Source organism: Antennarius striatus, chromosome 6, assembly GCF_040054535.1.
Source record: "Antennarius striatus isolate MH-2024 chromosome 6, ASM4005453v1, whole genome shotgun sequence".
NCBI lineage: Eukaryota > Metazoa > Chordata > Actinopteri > Lophiiformes > Antennariidae > Antennarius > Antennarius striatus.
In genome coordinates this window covers 23579080-23599276 of record NC_090781.1, presented here as the reverse complement: position 1 = coordinate 23599276, position 20197 = coordinate 23579080, and the positions used below count along the sequence as shown (strand labels likewise).

Here is a 20197-nt window from a genome sequence, read left to right as displayed (position 1 = left end):
CAAACTGGTTTACTGTAAAGTCTGTCCTGCATTTACACGGATGGACCTCAGCCTCGTCCAAATGAACCATCATTACATCGAGTGAGGTCATGGAGCCCAGTGGTCTGACAGCTTCATATCTCATTGGGATCTCAGCAGTGTCATCTCAGGACGAAAGGAACCGCAACATTATTTTAACAAAATGTTCTGATGACAATTTTACATAATAATTCCATGCAGCCATTGACAGTTGAATTTCTCTGCCACGTTCCGGAAGGTGTTCGACCACTCAACTCTGGGAAAAGAGGTAGCTCAAGGGCTTCTGGCAAACTCCCAGGGTGGGGGGGTCAGTGGCTGATGAGTGGAATGACGAGTCCCTCTTTGAAGCTTTTACAACAGAATCCCAGGTCGTGTGTGTGTGTGTGTGTGTGTGTGTGTGTGTGTGTGTGTGTGTGTGTGTGTGTGTGTGTTCATCAATCTGTGTGTGACTGGTGAACAGACATCTGTAGTTTATGTAAAACTGTCATTTAAATGATTTGTAGCTGCACATAGTCCATTTCTCACAACTTCTTAAAGCAGTTAAAATAAGTCATTTATATTTATGAAAGCATCGCCCAGGTCTGCGGTTCCTTTCAGCTATATTAAGCATTAAACCTCTCTTGGCTAATTGCTTTTGTTTGGCTCAGTATTTTACTGTATTGCTTTACTTTCATTGCTCCTGCTAGGTCATATTTTCCACTGCAGCGGTCATCAGCAAAAAGCTCTTGAAAGCGGCACTAAAAAGCAGATATACACAATTAGTGACTACCTGATAAACTTGTGTGTTTGCATGCTAAAGAATTATGGAGAACAAAACGGAGCAGTAAAGAGGGAGGACACTAAACCTGATTAACTTGATAGGTGAGGGTTAGAGTGTCACAGTTTATTATACAGTATGTATCTTAAACTAAATTGATGCATATTGTGAGTGTGTATGTAGTATTTGTCATGTGTGAGAGTGTGTAACCATCCTACCACCATCTGTATTTAATTATTATTCTATTAGTGCCTCCTTTAAAGTCCGAGACTGGTTCCCATGGGGCAACTTTTACATTCCTCACATTATGTATGTCAAGAGGTACTTTATCATGTCATGCAACTGCAGGATTCCTCACAGATTAGCATGGGAAGGTTGGAATATATAGTCTAATTAAAATTTACTTTACTTTTATGCTTCTGTGAGGATCATATGCACAAAGTCTAGATTTGTGCCACATTAGACATAAAAGAATTTCTTCAAACTGATTAGAATGACTGAGTCATTCTTTACTGGAAAACACACACACACACACACACACTGAGCCATCCCATAAAGGTCTGCTGGCTCTCAATCTTTTGTTTTAATTCCTTACATCCACATGATTGTTCACTACTACATGAGTCACCAATCAGTGCTGAGTCAATACATGGTGGATGAATTTATGGTCTAGCTGGTGTGATGATGCCTTCCGGATCAGATCTGGTATTAATAGCTTTTGTTTTTCAGTTGAAAGAACTGGGATGGAAGCCAGTTCACTGATCAAATTTTATTCAGGAATAAAGGTGTTGCTAGGATTCCTAACATGTTCAACATTTGGAAGAGAATTATCTTATGTGCCATATCTATGGTAGCCAGAGCTGTAAATATGATCTTGTTTATGTCTATTTGTCTGGTGGGTCAGACAGTCCTGCTCTGAAGGCTGAGGAGTAGGAAAATGTCGAATCCTTTTACCCAAACAGTCTAGTTCTTACGCCGGCTGCTTTGTTCGTCCTTGTATTTGTCTAACGGTGACTTTTTTTTATTTTTTATTGCAGCCACTACATGAGACTCTTCTATGCTTTTATATCCTTTAAGACAAATACAATACCTTCAGTGTTTTCCACTGATGATTTTCAGTGACATTCATTGTGAAGATTGGATTGTGTACAAAGTATGACCCATTCCTCAAGGAAGGTTACAGGATATCTATTACATATATAAATAGGGATATCTCCCAGAAGACACTGACTAATGTTACTCATTAATTTATACATTGAAACAGTCGTTGGCCAAACAGCTACATGTTCCAACCTGCTGAGGAGTCTTCAGTCAAATGAGACCTGAACTACAGACACAGACTGACTGACAGGGAAATTAAATTTTACAGATACATCCCTGGCCTTTTCCATTTTGTAAAAATGTGCAAATATAGACACTATGAATAATTGATGACTTATCACAACAAACCAGGCTGCAGGGTCATGACAAAAAAAGAGAAACGCACACAACATTTTCAATTTAACAATTTATTTATTAATACAAGTACGAAAGGAGGATTAAGCTAATAATGTCGTGTGGAATCAGTCTGGAACTCAGGGCCCAGTTGTTACCGGGTTGCCAGGGGTTACCAGGTTACCAGGGGTTACCAGGTGTTATCAATGCTGCTGATGAACACAGGTGTTGTCCCACTGACGACCTTCTGCCACGCCCACCTCCAGTGCAGCAGACAGCCCAGGAACACACAGGTAGGAGGTCGACACACACCGTTATTAAGATTATCAGCGATAGTAATCTTCTGTTGAGTGTCTTGGGTATTATTATTATAATATCACTTTTCTGTTGTTCTTCATGAGTCTGATGGAGCTTCACTCAGTTTAGCCAAAACGGGACAGTATTACATCAGAGGAAGCCTGATTGATATTATTTCACAGAAATCAAAGACTAACATCTCTGAACTCATCAATTCATCCATGTGATGACATGAATGTGTGTGACAAAAAATCTTTATGTTCTACAGTAGCATGAGCATTTATTTTACAGTTCCCAAATACAGCTGCTTTGACCTCTGACACAACGTTTTAAAATAATGCTGCAGTCTGTTGAAAGTGGCCATCATTCAATAACAAACAACTCATACTTAATGAAAATTTAATGAATTTATAGAACAGCAGACTCGATGTAGTATAGTGGAAATATCCACCTTAGCAAAATCTAATTTGAAGGTATAATTCATAGCATGACTGAAACAAAGAGGAATTCCTTAAATACTACCTAAATGTACAAAAAGAAAAAACAAATTGAGGTAAGAATGAAATCTAGAACATAACTCAACACTTTTATTAACAATTCCACCAGCTGCAAACGGGAGATGGGTCTTAAAGTTTATCATTATAGGGAAAGAGAGAAATCTTCCAACAGCCATGCATGTCCAGTGAGGCATGAACAACGCAGCAACGCTGATAAATATGGTGTTGGCATGTTAACATGAAAGATTTCTCTTGTAAAACATAATCCGTTGTTTCAGTTCCCTACATACGGTGAATACGCAGTATCGTCCTGGATCTCCAGATCTACATCGTCCAGTTTGCAATGAGAAATTAAATGAACTCTTTCTTCCACCATACTGCAGTTTAACCTCATTCATGTAAATCCATTCCTTTTTGTTGTTCTGAAGAAAACAGACTATTTCTGTTCATCATCTAAGATGTTGTCAGAAGTCCCCCTATGAACATCCATGGTGGTGATTTCTGTAGGAAGAGCGTGAAACATGCAGAAAAAGTTTCAGAACATTTCTTTTAAAACATGAAGCGACATTTTCCATCATACGTTCAAGATCCAGCTGCTGTATTCCTTCCGAAGTATTCTTATTCTATGTTTCATTAAAAATGTATTTTAAAGATTTTGACCAGACCAGACATGACCAGAAGTTGAAATGTCTTGATCGCTCCCTGGTGGATGGGTGCAGTATATATCTGAAATCCATCCAGATTCATGTAACAGATGGGCCAAAATAATAATTCAAAGTCATTCTTTTATTTTTTATATCATCACACTGTCCAAGTGTTCATTCTTTGTGGTTTTATTTTTGTACAGAGGAAGTATAGACGCGTCATCCTTACATCACTGGTTCTGCCCTACAGGCTGAGAATACACTGTGCATAGATGTCTTCTTGGATAAACTGTGAAAGGAGAAGAAAAGAGGACAGCAGTAGATGGATGGAGGAAGACGAGGGGAAAGATTCGAAGAGTCAGATCCGGTGAGGATGGGATGGGATTCACGGTCTGGATGTTTCTCATGTATGACATAATGTATGAGATGACAGAGACAGAATACAGGGTACATAATGCGTATTATACAACATTAATTTAACTTTTTAAATAAAAAGATGATTTACGCTACAACTGATAAGGAGTTTGTAATGTTGCAAAAAATATAATTTATCATAGTCTTCAAAAAAGGTCCATATTTGACACAGAGGCCATTTTTTACTTAGGGCTGCAAGATACATTATCTTACATAACTAAGGCTATACACATTATGTGTGTATTACTATTTAAATATTAATTTTCCATCTAAATTCATCTACACTGCATTCCACTCTTCATTTATTCATTTGCTAAACTATAACCAAACTTAAGCATCTCTGAGCCTTGCTTTTAACAGACACATTAAAGCATAATTTTATTCACAAAAGCCTCTCACAATTTCTCTATTATCAATGTTGCACTAAAGTCTAACGGAATCTTTTCTACAGGAGAAAGAAAAGCATATTTGCAAATGCAAAAGGAAACTACTTGTACCTGTTCTTCCTTAAGGTATATTGTGTTTAATTTATATGATACTTTTATTTTTTAATTTGTTTTTTGGTCCAAAAACAGAGAAAGAGAACTCCTCTATCCGGCAGGTAGAGTGAGTTACTTTTCAGAATGTCTTTGCAAAAATTAACATGCCTCTTTGTATCACTATTAATACTGAACATTGTGGACTTGCAAGAATGTGATCCTGTTTAAATCAGCGCAGGATTTCCCACTAAGCCTCTGCTGTCTATGCAATCTACATTTTATGCAGCAACTTCATTTCTTACCTACTTCCTGGGTGGTTGTCGCTGGAGTTAACGGGTTGTTAACCAGCAGCTGGAGTCGACAGTGTAGTGGATGCGTCATCCTTCCATGTGTCTGTGCAGGCAGGTCAGGGATAACTGTGTAGTTAGAGGGCGTTGTGAATCATCATCTCGTCCATAATTTGATGCTCATGCTGTGATGCTCTCTTCAAATTCAGTTCAAGACGCTTGAAATTACTGAGAAATGTGGAACCATTGCTGGACTTTAAATGGTTCAAGTCGTTCCTGGTCGTTGGTTGGTTGATAAAGCGGTTGGATGAAGGTGGTGGTGAACAGTGGACACCTGAGCCTCAACCAATCAAAGACGACAACTGGTAGTTGTTACTCATTTAGGCGTATGGGACTAATTAGCATTTCTAAAACTCTTGTCTATGAACAACATAAAATATGGAAAAATAAAATGTTTAAACTTCTGGTTTTATGTCAGTAGTTTCTTAAAGTTTACACTCATATTTTCATCTCTGTACCACTTCCTGTCCTGGAAAAGATTAATTATACCTGGGAAATAGAGAAAAATGTACTTTCCTTTTCTTGCCTCCTATATTTTTCTCATATCTATCAATAATGCTTATTATTTATGAAATTTTCTCCTCCTTGCAGCAACCTCTCTTAACATTATGTAATTTCCTTGTCAATGTTTTTCAGTGTTAATGGTAGAAATGAACACGTCCTCATTATCTTTATTATTTTGCTAGATCTTTATGAATCACTCAAGCCAACACTCTCAGATGAGTAATGTCACAAATCCAATCTCCACATGGTCTTCAGGCTCTATCTTTGTCTCTATCCACTATCCTGTCCGTAATCTCATCCCGTATTAAAGTCAACCGCAGAGATGTGATCTGTTCTGACCACTCTAATAGCCACCAGGGGCACACTTCCCACTGGGATGCCGAGCGAAGAAGAGGGGGGGGGCAAAACGGAAAGAGGAGAGGAGCATTTCAGCTCTTAACTCTGCTGAGCACTGACAGGACAATTAGGCAGTTTGAACAAAAGCTGGATCCCAGCTTAGAGATGGTGACGTGCGTGTGTGAACACATGCCTGAGCGTAACCACACACATGCAATGCATGACGCTGCTCGATGTTGGCTGTGTGAGTCATTCTGACAGCACTGGGTTAAAACTACATGATGTAGAGAAGTATGCTGAATAAGTCATCTGAGACAACACGCTACCAGGAAGGAGTCCAAGAGCCTTTACAGTATAGTACTTTGTGAATTTTTGATTTGTGAAAGTACTCGCTCAGGTTGATGAACCATCAATTATACCAATTCCTTCCTTTTCCTTGATTAACTTTTACTTTGACTTCATCTCATCGCTAAGAATCTTAGATTCTTTTGATGTTGATCCTAAAACGACTAGAATTTTCTCTTACCAATGATGTTCTTATCCTTGTGATGGAGAAAAGTAATCCTGACCGAGAGAAATGCCGCTGCGTGATCTTCCTCGCTTATTACATTTAATGAAATCACAGATGAACGTTGCCTTTTTCTTATTTGACAGTTTTGTCAAATACAAAACCGGGTGATTTTACAATAGCAGTCACTCTGGGCATTTCTGAGCACTAGTGGAAAGCATCTAAGTATTAGATTAAATCCTTTATTCAGTCAATGAGTGTACGTGAATACTGATAATCCTATTAAATGTAGTCCAGGAAAATGTAAGTGGCCCTGGACCATTACTAAAGCACATGTGCTTACTGTAAGTAGAGATCGAACTCTTCACTGAAACCTTCCTGTGGCAACAGTAAAATCATTTTTTCCTGGAACCTTTTCAATCATTTATCCCAATATGATTAATCCAGAATGAGGATTTAGGTGATTTTCATTTTGAAGCAAGAATTTCTGAGCAAATTTAAGAGAAGGCAGCAAACAACATGTGAAAGCTAGGTTTTACCCATGTAGAAAAGTATATCCTTTCTTACAGACTTTCCTCCAAAGGCCAAATCACAAGCAGAATATCCATCATGACAGGAGTCAGTCATGAAAGACCAGTGGGCCCAGCCGCTTCCGTTCACTGCTTCATATCATCTGAAGCTGCTGCAGCACTCGTTCTTTAGCATCATGGTGAAAGGACAGGCCGTCACTGAAAGATCTACTCCATGTCTCATTCAACTTTAAAAAAACGCCTTAAAAGTGGGCCCCTTTTAATATTTACTCGTGTAAATAATGAAAGTTTCAGGTTCTCAGAGTTGTTTAAGGAGAATTGGGATTTTAGCAGCCGCTGAACCTGCCACCTTTGATTCACATCATCCAAGACCGGTGCAGAAACAGTCGGGGATACATCGACATCACTATATGGAGTGCTTAAAGTAAATAGAATAGAAAAGAACAGTACGGAAAGTTGAGCTCAAAGGTCAGGGCTTGGAGCTCCAAACTCATGCAGCTTCTGCACATTCAGGCTCTGATCCCAATAAGAGATCAAGCTATGATCTCGTCTAATCCTTGCAATTCTGAGGTTGACCTCTGGAACAACCAGCGCTGAACTTATATAACACCAGCATGGCTTGCGTAAGCAGCTGACCATTGGCAAAATTATCCCTATTACAAGACCAGAGAAGTTTTTTGTTTTGTTTTTTTTATAGCCTGAAGACCAACATGAATAAATTCAGCTTTAGAATTTTAAAGGACGAAGACTAATTCAAAAAACATATCCATGTGACCCATTTAGAGTCTTGATCTGATCAAAAGTCATTGTCTTTTGTTTTTATGCCTTTGTCCTGTCAGAACAATAACTAAAGAAATCTTTCAAAGTAATATCTTCTCATATATTTCAACTGTTTTGTTGTTTTTGAGGACTGTTAAGCAATTTTTACCGTGTAACCTAAAAGGAAAAAGGTTAATAAGTTTATAGGTGGCCTATAGTGCTAATACTGTGCTTTCCTGATGGATGTATAACAATCTGTGTGGGAATATAAGCTTGGTGCCTGATTAGATGGAATTTTATAATACCCTATATTCTACTTAAGCCCCTGACTATTTTGAGTATTCAACCTCAAATTTGTGGTCCTCTCATTCATCTTTATTTGTGCTGTAGTTTTGTGAAAACCTGTAAGTAATTGTGACTATAGGGTCATTATTTGTCTGATTATAGTTTAATACTTTTGCTCTTAGTTGTTAAAAAAAAAAAGTATTTGAATGAAGAATCTCAAATTAAATCTCACAGATTAATCTAAAAGTAAGGCTATTTTACATCATTTCTGGAAAAATATATACTTTCAGCCTATACAAGATTCCCCACTGTCTGACAGCAGCAGTACTTTCACTTCCATCTTGTCAGAAGGCACAGGCGCAAACCACAGCCACCACCACTATGTTCCCAATGGTCGCCAGCACAGCGATCCACAGCCAGATGGTGTCACTGGACACTTTCCCATCATCCTCCGCTTCTGAAGGTCGAGAGTAGCCGGCGTTGAGGTTGGAAGTCGACGTCTGCAGCGACGTGTTGCCGTTGTAGGGGGAATCCATGAAGGCTCCACTCACAGCCGGGAAATGCTGTCAGGAGAGAGAGGAGAGGGTTCGTTTTTGTTTTAGACAGTTCAGATCAGGTTTAAGGGCATCCTGAACTGGAATATTAAGAAATGAGTAGAAGCTCAAGGTTCTTCATCACATGATAGAGCTTAGTGGTTAGGAATCACTTATACTGACAAATGATCAGAGACCTGATCTGATTTCATCCTGAAAACAGTGCAATTCTAGCTCTAAATGTATTTATGTCAAAGCAGTAAAAACAGCTGCAGTCAGTCTTAAATAAATCTTCCAATGTTAAGGAGGCATGGCTGAACAATAACATGTTCTGTTCAGGAGGTAAACCCCACAGCTGTGCCCAATCACAAGGCAGCTGTACAGTACAGTGACGAAGAATCGGGATCTCAAAGGGATTAAATCTCAGATGGATTAACAACATCTGACAAACGCGTTGCTTATACTGAAAGAATCTGGCATATGCATATAAAATACAGAGGAGTAAGACAAAGAATTAAATGAGATAATAAATATGTTAATCTCAGCTGGACATGTTGTGTCCCCTGGGGGGCTTCCGTAGCACCAAGTAGAATACAGGAGGGAGATTCACAGAGCTATAAATATAATTACCTCGAATATCTGCAGAAGAAATTTCTTTCATTTCTTCCCGTCGCACACAAACGCACACATTTACACGCTTCAACTAGTTCTACTTTACAGTGCTTGTTCTGCTGTCAGCCCAGAGGTGTGATGCTCATGTGTGCAGATGGTAAAGTCAGATGTGTGAACTTAATCCACTGTAACTATACACACACACACACACACACACATACGGCACAGAAAAAGACAATAACACAAGTGTGAAGCACCAAGGTTGTCTCAGACTGACGTACAAACTATTGCCTGGATGCTCTGATGGGAACAGACAGCTCACTGACCAGTAATAATCGCAGCTTTCACTTTAACAGATAAAAGTCTGACTTCACAACTTCAGGCAATTCCAGCACCTAAAAGCCTCCTTCTGCTTCTCACCTGGAAAAGTTCTGTTTGGTAATTTAACTTTTTAACAAGGGGGAAAGAAGGACGCAAATAAACTGCAGGATTTTATAAGCATCTGGAGTCATCCCAGAGCTCACTGTGATACGGTTGCCATGACTACATTACTACTGTACTTTTTTCTTGCATTAGTATACCGTACCCGTGAGTTTGCAGAAATATACAGTGACAACATTTATTCAGACAGTAATGAATGAACAGAAAATAAATTGATTATTTTTCAGCCACACAAATGGTTTTATTACATTTTTGAGGGCAACCTTTTAGTGAAAACGTAATTCGACGTAAATTGAAAAATGAAGTAAGTTGAATTAACTAGTCTTCAGGCTATTCTCATTCCGTACTACACTTTATGAATGTATTTTCAACAATATTTGGTTGATATAAATCTATTTTTAAGTTTACAAATTTTATTTTTTAATATAGTACAGAAAAAACATCTATTCAGCTACTTCTCATAGTGGGTCATGGGCTACTAACATGATACTGTATTTTTATCCTGATTTATTGTACAGTAACATGATATGAGCTTCTAACGGATTACTGGGGATTCCAATATCCCAGACAGACGTAAAGTGGAGTAAAAGGATAACTTGATTTTTATTTTTCCAAGTTTTTTTTTAAACTGACATATAATTTGAGAACAAATTAACCCAAGATGACTTAAGATGAGGTTTAACTGTATTTCAAATGCATGTCAGACATATCTAAATTTATTTATAGATAAGAAAAGAGTGACAGAGACCCAGAACACACCTGAAGAGACAGAAATATGTCCTGTTTGAATCTCCATGACGCAGATGAATATGTGTTTGTGCGACTTGAGGCCGAACGTCTGTGATGACAAATAGATTTGTCCTCTGGTGCGACTCTGGGATGCTTCTCTCCTATCCTCATCCATCCATCCACAACCCGTGAGTGACTTCAGGGTAAATTTTCCAAGAAGAAACCCATCATACCGAGGGCGGTGAAACAAAACCTGTTTTTCTTTTGCTATCACTGGCTATGACAAGGGAAATCCATTATAATACATCACGTGCTAAAGCGCAGTAAGTGCTTATTGCTGTCATTTGATACTAATGTCGTCACAGACCGGGTGGAGGTCTAAAATAGTTTCCGTTTTACAGGATGAACAATCTGAGAGGACAGCGTTGAGCGATGTCTTTGCTAATGCTCAGTCACCCAGTTTAAGAAGGGTCAACGCGGATCACAGGGAGCATGACACAAGGTTACCCGACTCCCTTCTTCTGGGGGGAGGTGTGTGTTGTATACAGAAGAGTGTGTGAAGTCTTTAAAATCAGTGATGAATAAATGAGTTTCCAGAATCCACATCAAACACCCAGCTTCTGCATTCCTGCACAAAATAAGAACAACAGGAGCTTGAAGAAAATAAATTAAAACACAAACATAAATGTACTCATTACATTTCCGCACCACCTTGCTTGGAATACACTGAATGTGATGTACAGGATGATTATCTTCCTGTATAGTGTGCATCATTATTCATGCACAGCTGTCTAATCTCATCACTGTAACACACAGTTGTGTGTGTTCAGTCCTCAGAAAGGAAAACAGCACCTGAATGTTGCAGCAGTTAATATATGGCTGCATAATTTATGAGCAAACGAAGAGCTTTCACATCGGCCACTTAATATTGATATTTAATTAAAACTTCTTCCAGTTGGGCAAATGTTTGCTTTTCTCCTGTGAGATAAAAGACAACTAAAAGCATCCAAACCTCCTGCAATGGGCTATAAAACCATGCAAACACAACACTGGTGTTGTTATCTTAAGGTTCACCCCTCAGATTAAATGAATCCATCTCGTTTTTGAATGGAGCAACACCAAAAGGTCACAAAAACACAAGAACAAAGCTTTTAATATGTGCAAGTTTTATTGCGGCACGTACCCAGACGACCAAAACTTTGTTTTAACCGCAGAGTCTGAGATTAGAAAATTTAATCCCATGCTACAACTCGGCATCAGCACTTTAACATGTGTATTCAAGTAAAAATGTTGTAATCTCATCTTTTATTTATATTTTGTTGGAAAACCGATCTCATTGGTGAGGGGTTTTTTTTGTTTGTAGGAACTGTGTGAATAAATGATTATTTGGACAATTCAAACATAATTTAGGGGGCTGACATGTTTGTTGATGCATAATATGAATGAATGAATGAATCTCCTGCCGCTCATAATTCCCATAGTATCTGCTTTAAATCAATCTGAACTGTAATTCTGATAAACTAAATGCTTGATTATCAACCATGCAAACACACACACACACACACACACACACACACACACACACACACACAAAGTATTAGGCTGTGTAGAAGAGAAGCAATCTGTTCATTAAGAGCACATTTACAGTTATTTTCAGTCATAAGGAACTGACTTTTCCATAAACAGCTTCACAGAGGCCTCTGCTTTATATTCATTCCATTTATTTTTATTGCATTTGGTAGAAATGCCACAAGAATCTTTGAAAAGAGTTAGAGGGGAAAAAATAGACTGAGACCAAGACCTACAAATCAAAAATGAAAGACATTTATATTTACATTCCATCAGTAAACACAGAGATGTAAACCACACAAATAAAATAAAGACCCAATCAAAATGTGAAGTAAGGTGACGCCTGACATAACGGATGGGCGATATTTCGACAACACAGCAGGTTGAGTTACAGGAAACTGACACCAGGCTGTAATAATAGTCAGCTCAGAGCCCAGAGGGTGATTTTTAGAATAAAACCCAAAAAGACTACGACAAAAAACAACATAGGAAATAACCGTCTAAAATAAAATGCACATAAGAACGAAATTTAATACTTTATTGACCTAATAAATAAAATATCCATTATTTTTTAAGGTAACTTTATTAATGAAATCAGAGCTTTTTTTACATTATGAAACCTCACAGCATTAAGGAAGTGATATATTACTGCCATCTTGATACTGTATAACATTAATTATATGCCAGGCCGTTTTGACTGCAAAAACTCCAAAAGTAATGACTGGAGGAGAAATATTTGCTGCTACTGGAAACATCAAACTGTTATCGTCTTAGACAGAAATCAACTTTCAAATGCAATTAATAAATGTTAGCAATTTACACTCTTGTGGTTCTGACACTACTATATGTGCAAAAAGGATGCTGCACGATGACAATTCACGTTAAAGAGCAAACTACAGAAAAAGGAAAAGCTTTTCGGGGTAAAAATATATATAAATTTTTTCATGATCTCAAGTACCACATTATAAATATTTGCCAGAATTTGTCTCTTGGATCTTGTTCATAAAACACAAGTCAGTCAGATATTTTTGCATGAAGTCATTCTACTGTTGAAACTAATATAACCGCCTCTAAAACATGCCGTATGAAAGCAGCTGGAATTATTCCTTATTATTTAGGTTCCTTGCTTCTTTGTTAGAATCTATGCACAGATAAAGACATGCGTCGTGAGAAAGAGTTGTACCTGCTGCCGGCTGTGTGCACAGAAAGGGATCAGTGACGGAGTTCCTGCCTGTCCCGTCCCAAGATCAGACTCGCACTGAGAGGAGCTGCGCTTTGAGGCGGTGAGAGAATAAACTCAGTGTGGGAGAGAGAGAGAGAGAGAGTGTGTGTGTGTGTGTGTGTGTGAGAGAGAGAGAGAGAGAGAGAGAGATCCCAGTGAAAATAAGAGCGCTGGATGAACATGTGTGTGAGACAGATTATACATCCCGCTGTGATCACCAGCGTGTAAAGAAGTGTTTGTGATATGGATGGAGAGACAGAGGGGCAGAACACAGCATAATGTGTATTTTGTTAATGTGTGTATTGTGTGTGGGGGTGGCAGAAGAGTTTTCACCTATGAATCAGCTGACCAGGAGGACATCTGTAGCCTCGAGCCGGCCTTCATCTCACTGCTGAGATAACCATAGCCGAAGCATTAAAGCAGCCAAAACCAGTCATAAATCAGAATAACACAGAACCAGATGTTCTGGGATAATATAACCTGATTTATTCCACAAAGAAGATCCTCACACCACATCACAGAAAGCAGAACTCACAGTGGCTGCATCCACAAAAGAGAGTTGTCGACACATCAGGAAGGAGCATTTATGTTGTCTCGCAAATAGATTTAAAAAGATGCAGGAGAAGCCCATTCTGCAGCTCACTGGATCAATAGATTTGCAGTCAAGCATCTGCAATAGCATCTACTGTATCTTAAGGCAATCACTTTGGTTTCACAAATTCATGTCTTTAATTACCTGAAATAAGACTTTTTACTTCCTGGTTGTAACTTCCTCTTTCTAAATTAGCGGGATGGCCGATATTTGACCCTCGGCACCACTGATGCATGTTCCAGTTAGAAAGCAACATCATTGGATGTCCTCCTCTGATGATGTTAACAGTGCAATGAACTGGTTGCACAGCCAACACTGACAAACTCGCTTACATTAGGTGTCCGAGAAACACTTAACAGGCAGGACTTCCTCTAAGCGGAACACAATGAGTTTCCCTCTATGCCATGTTTAAATGTCTGCTGAGCAAAACCATTACAGCTAAACAACTAGTGCTGTTGTCCTGGCAGTTGTTAAAAAAAATAAAAAAAGTAACCATACCGAAGGAGAAAATGGTCATTTCCACTCAAAAAGTCTTTCCCAAGCCAGAGCAGAATCAGTAAAAGAAAGACTGAAAAATTCTTCAACAGGGTGACAGCATGCGTGATGTAACACAAACCCTACTGTACATCAGATTTGTACCGACAGCGCTGTGAGCACGTGGCCATGAGCTTCCAGTTAGGAGGATGATCAGCTTTACTGCATCTGAGATTTTGTAGACACGCAGGTAAAAAAAATAAAAAATAAAAAATAACAACACGTAAGTCAAACAAAAATGAGAATTCCTTTGTGTATTTGTGTGTTTTACACGCATGGAGACATGTTCATATGGCATGCACCTGCGTTTCTGTGTGTGTGTGTGTGTGTGTGTGTGTGTGTGTGTGTGTGTGTGTGTGTGTGTGTGTGTGTGTGTGTGTGTGCGCGCATGCATATTCATGCACTACACACAGGAACAGTCGGCCTATGTGTGCATGGCTTGATGCATATGCACAGGTTAGAAAACGTGCTTCTGTGTTTAATGTTCTGTGTGCATCAATGCAGAAAACGTCTACCTCAGCATTTATTTCACATCTAGAATTCTTGTAATGTGCGTAATAACATCGCTGACACGCAGTGCATCACCTTTTCTGTCTCAGAAACTAATAATTTGGAACGTGTCATAATGGGGCGAACGGTTTGAATTGTGTTGTGGAAAGGAGAAAAAAAGTGCTTCAGCTTTGATTTCCCCTCTAACTCAATTAAAAAGTGTCTTCACTGCCACCATCAGCTACACTATCGCTGTCTTGCATCTTTATCTCTACAAATGTCTCACATTTACTCCCTTTATCCTCACAAATTCATTGTATTGATTGTGCATCTGCTTTTGTCACCTCTGCTAGTTTTTATCACACATCTCTCCTCCAGATTTTGAATTTATTGCAATTTCCAAGACCAAAATTTTGGGTCTCCATCTGTGACCCATCAAAAAAAAAAAAAAAAAAAAGGATGAAAGATTAAAGGGAGAGGGCAGAAGATAAAGAAAGGGTGAATAAACAGCCTCATAGCAGCCAGCTGTTCCTTTTCTATATGAAACATCTGTCGTGGGAAAAAGAAATAAAGTGAAGATTGAAAGAAATTACAGAGGAGGTGAAGAGACACAAAGGACAGGGCCAGAAAGGATGAAGAGACATGTGTTTGTGTTCAGTATATGTCTTCACACGTGCATCCGCCTTGTCATGTATGTATAATATAAATAAACATGGATAATCCCTGGAGCTCACTCCCTTATTCTTATTTGACATTTGCATTATTCACAAGCATCCACAGCCACGCAGCACCTCTGTGAAGAACAGCAGTTCTTGGAAATGAATGTTCTCAGCATGCCCAGAAGTAATGGAGTCCAAACAAACTAAATCACAACATAGAAGAAGATGAAAATAATTCTTAGTTCCGTCACCGTTTGAGAAGAACGTATACGGCCGCTGGGATTTATCTGGAGCGGATGAGAGCTGGAGGACAGAGAGGGAAGGGAAGGCGAGAGACAGAAGGTGGAGGTGCTCTGACTGTAGGTTAGTGAGCAATAAAAACAACGCTCCAGAGAGAGATGTGGAATGAGAGGGAGGGAGACCCAGAGAGAGAAAGAGAGAGAGAGGGAGAGTCTAGTTCTCATGGCTGGTTGAATCTGTGCTAAATTTTCCTGGAGGCTTCAGAGCCTGACAGACGAGCAAAGAACAGCATTCACTGACATCATTAAGTGACCTTATTCAGCTTTCATAAGACCCTTCACGCTTCAGACACACACAGACACACACACGCACACGTGCACACACGCACTTGCATGCACATGTATAGATGCACACTAATGCAGGAATTCCAACATTTAACTCTTAAATTACCAGTCCGGATATATAGAAACAAATTTTCTGATGTTCCATTTACAATCCTATTCTGTGATTACTATAGTAACCATGGTGATAAACATTCTTACAGTAAGTATTTTGAACAAAATTTGCTTTGAACATTAGTTCAGGACCATCACTGTGTTTAAGTGAACGGGCCTCTGTCCGGTTACCTTGACACCAGGACTCACATTCATGTAGATTAAATGATGCACCTTCCAGAATAAGGAGGTAAATCTCACACCAGTGGACGGCGACACAACACCCACATGAAGCTACTGCCTACAGACACTACACATCCCATACGTACTGCCCTTCACTCTACAGAACAGTACATTCATTTCATGCTCTGTTAAGCTTAGTTTTATTAAAATTGTGTTTTTCTGAACATACTTAATGGCCTCTTCATGCACTGAGATGTTGAGTCTACTAAGTGCATGTCATGAAAGCTGGCCTCTTGTTAAAGTCCTGTCAGAGTCACTACTAGAGAATTCAGGCATCGGACGGAGGAGCAGAAATCACAACATGGTGGGTCATGTAAACGCAAAAACGTCTGATCTCCCGGGAAATTCCATGAAGTTCGTTTTACAGGGAAGACTTTGACATTTATATACCTGGTGGATTCACATTGTGTGCAGTTTTTTTTAAAGTTTTTTTTTAATAAAGATCCATGCGGTATTTCCTTGACAACTATATGCTGGAAAAGTCTATCGCTTGTCATCTGAGAAAGTGAAAATATCCGGCCTCAAAATTTAATATACTGTAGTGTCTCTTGAATGAATCCAGACACTTTATAATGTACTACTTTGTAAGTAATACATACTGTATACTATATGAGAGAGATTATACTAATCCTCTAATAAAATACAGCAGTAGGAATAATGCCATACTACCATGATTTCCCAGAGGATTAATGTATTGTTTACTGCATTTCAAATTTAAGCTTTAGCAATGTGATTAAATGTATATGAGAAGTCAGTGTTTTCACATTACGCAAGGATGTTAAAGGCTCCGAAATTCATCCAAATTTTTTTTTAAAATTATTATTGTACATGTTGTCCTTTTATTGCTACCGGTCAAGATAATTTACCACTTTTCTCTGAATTATCAGCATAAATGTGAAGTCACTGATTAAAATTTAAAGGTAAATTAACAAAAGTTTGTACAAAATATCACAGAAAGGGGAAAAAGAGGACTCATTGATTCAAGTGTAGTCTGACGTGTGACATGACAGAAGTGCAGTCATGTGTAAACCTACACGTCTGACATGTATGTTTAATTCGCTATACCATCCCTCCTGAATGAATAAGGCAACACAGGCTCTAAAGTCTTGCGTGCCGTGAGTGACTCATCTGCCTGATTGCCTAATGCGTTCATCACAGTCACAATCTCCCATCACAAGAGTTTATTTTATATCCTGCTGATATAACACAGGAACAGATCATAAAGGTGTGCTCACAAAAAGCAAATCGCCTCATGTTCAGATCCTTTGGAGTCAATAAATAACCAGCATAGCTCATCTATGCAGTGGGAGAGACATTTGGTGAGGCATGCTTAAATAATGTTAGATTTAAAAATTATTTAAAATATCTGTCACTATAAATACTACTTTGCTGCCCTGACATTAAATAAAAACAGGCACAAAGGATGCCAGGCGATGGAGTAAATGAGCTGCGTATTTTCTGCTTTACATTTTTAATCTTATTCCAGATCAACCCCTAAGGATCTAATTAAATGAAGGGATTGAAGAAGGTTCTCTTTTATATTTATATTTTTTAATGGGCATACAAATCATAAAAATATAGAAAATAAACACGAACTTGTCTCGTGGTTTTGCTTCATATTCTTACATGATGGTAACTTAACCGCAATAAAGTGGATCAGCACTGATAGAAGACATTTAAATATAAGCTATGATGTGGAAATTCTCATTTTATCTCAGAAAATATTATTACTTTATCACAAGTACACTGCAGTATTCAGTCCAAGTAAGGTTTTGGGTTCAGGTTCTCCTCATGCCCCCCCCCCCCCCCCCCCCCCCCCCGCCAAAAACATACAACCTTGATGAATGAGAACCTGCACGGACCAGTCCCCCCAAGCTTTCTCAAACAGCCAGAAATAGAACTCATGAACTGTGGGAGAAAGTTTACCTCAGTCTGAGTTCTCCTCCCAGAAAGCAGGCTGTTGTCTGCTCCGGACCTGAACCCTGTCCGGCTGAGGGGGTTTGATGGAGAGCCTCATCTGATAGCCATCTGTTCTCTGAGAGTTAATCAGGTGTGCTTGATGTGTGGTCCTTAATCACGCCACGCTAACTGTCCCTAAACGCTGCAGCCAACTCCTCCATGCTCTTGTAAACAAAACCATGCATTAGAAAATTTTGTACCACCATCACTGCAAATAGTTTTGTTGGGTTTTTTTTGCTGATTTGTTGGTTTTTCCAGTCTCTCATGTCACTGAAATGCATCACGGGATTCATCATCATCACCATTATAATTTGTCCTGCTTGCATCCTGTTCGAACCAATGCTGTTTTTTGCTGATTGTGTCCTTAATAATTGCCCTTGAACACAACACGTGGCTCAGGGACTAGATTGTGTGTTGGTAACTGGATCACAGGTCCTGTCTCTGTCAAGCCAACACTGCAATGAATTCTAATTGGTCTTGATTTAGTCATGTCATGAAGTATGCGCATCATGAAGAGTTAGGTCAAACTGACATCTGATAAAAAGTTTATCAGGTACTTCAGGTGGGCTCATCCTCATCCATCCAGACGAGAAGTGCCTTCAAGGGGAACAGAAACCTCAAGTAAAACAAGAGAATCCACTTGCTTCCTGTTTAACTGAATTGGCAAGAGAAAATGCCTCCCTCGCACAAATGCATTGAACATTTTCTTTAGTTTCATGTTGTACATTTAGTATTCTTTATTAAATCTCAATTCAATACACAGATAACTTTAAACTCCTCCCTGCTCTTTTGTTTGAGAATCTTTTTTTCTGAATAAGAAGGAAAAACCTTTTGCTTCCTCCTGTGAACTGAGCAACAAAATTGCAGCAATTCAATCCAGTAAAAGTAGGACTGTCTGTGTGCTGGCACTTGAAACCCGCAGCACAATGCATGCTTTCAAATCATACCCATAGGCTGCATAGGACTACACTTCATAAATGGACCTTTTTGGTCCTCCCTCGGGCTGCTCTCTGCTCAACATCATAGTTCAGAGGAGACATAAAGAGAAAAAAAACAGCAGAAAATGGGACATGAACATTTTATAACAATGCAGACCAAGAAAATGAATGAAACTGCTGCAGGGATGCTAACAGCATGAATGAAACAAACTGGAAAAGCACAAAACAAAGTTGGTTAATTTTTTTTAGGATTTGCTTCTTTGTAGAAAATTACAAATTCTCTAAAACAAATTTACCAAATTTTTTGGAGCTTTAGCTCTGAAATTGAAACCTCCAACTTAAATTCAAATAAACAAACAACAGAAAAATGGGTGCGATGCATGTTTTTTATAAAGGCACATCCCTTTAGTTACTTTTAATGCACTTCTTCATCCAATTGGTCAATAAATTTGTAGAATGTTAAAGCCCAATGCAGCATAATCTTTGTGTGTTCATCAATTGTGGACCGTTCTCAATTTAAAGATTCAAACTCCCAGTAAGATTGCAAAAAAAACAAAAAAAACTCCATCATGGTAACTCAGTTGTTTAAATGAAATGTGAGCCTTTGTGTGCGTAGTTTACATTATTCTTGATTTGACTTGATTTTCAGATTACTGTGGGTTACAAACAGTGACAAAAGACAATAAAGAGATCCTATGACTTTCATATGTGCCAAAAAAAATACAGCACATATAAAAGTTTTTAAAAAAACATGAAAATTACATCACAAATGATATTAAAGAGCTCTGCCAAATGGATACAGGATTTGCTCTACTTTCACTGGTTAGAGATGTTTAATCATAGTAAAAGTAGAGATAAACACTCTTCCAAAAAGTAACCAGCATAGCACCATTAGTTGTTTTTTTTAAAAATTGTTTTTAATTGCCTGAGCATCTTTAATGCAATAGCTAGGATTCAGTTCTATTCCCTTACCTGTGCTGCTACCATTGAAAAATCCATTATCCCTGCATCCATGGTGGAGTGTGAGAAAATGTATTTTGAAAATAAGAAACTTGACAGCAAAAAACTCCACAGGAAAAGAAAATTATGAGGAAGGTCGGTTATAACTGACGAGTTCCGTTGCAGATGTGCTAGATAATGATGTCATGCTTCATGGGAGAGTTTTACGCTCTCTCTCTTTCTCTCTCTCTCTTT

At 38.6% G+C, this 20197-nt stretch overlaps 2 protein-coding genes across 6 annotated transcripts in view; one reads left to right on the top strand and one right to left on the bottom strand.

Annotated features, from left to right (window-relative positions):
• yif1b (Yip1 interacting factor homolog B (S. cerevisiae)) overlaps window positions 1-20197 on the top strand; it is a 54638-nt gene that overhangs the window by 27897 nt on the left and 6544 nt on the right. The window contains exons 1-3 of one of the 4 annotated variants that reach the window (XM_068316822.1): window positions 2455-2502; window positions 3851-4014; window positions 12832-12976. The exons of 1 other annotated variant lie outside the window; for it this stretch is intronic. The gene's annotated coding sequence lies outside the window, so the exon portion shown is untranslated. Of the gene's footprint in view, window positions 1-1863; window positions 2503-3850; window positions 4015-12831; window positions 12977-20197 lie in introns of those variants that run through there. 2 more of the 4 variants (XM_068316824.1, XM_068316826.1) reach the window with 2 other exon arrangements.
• LOC137596368 (uncharacterized protein C14orf132) lies at window positions 7693-20166 on the bottom strand. 2 transcript variants are annotated; one of them, XM_068316827.1, is made up of 2 exons: window positions 19976-20166; window positions 7693-8372 (listed from the first exon to the last, which is right to left on the bottom strand). In XM_068316827.1, the coding sequence occupies exons 1-2, from the start codon at window positions 20015-20017 to the stop codon at window positions 8154-8156; spliced, it is 261 nt and encodes an 86-aa protein (XP_068172928.1). In that variant the 5' UTR covers window positions 20018-20166; the 3' UTR covers window positions 7693-8153. The 2 variants fall into 2 exon arrangements, 1 of the variants encoding a protein (XP_068172928.1); XR_011035538.1 differs by lacking the exon at window positions 19976-20166 and adding an exon at window positions 12877-12968 and having other exon boundaries at window positions 8234-8372.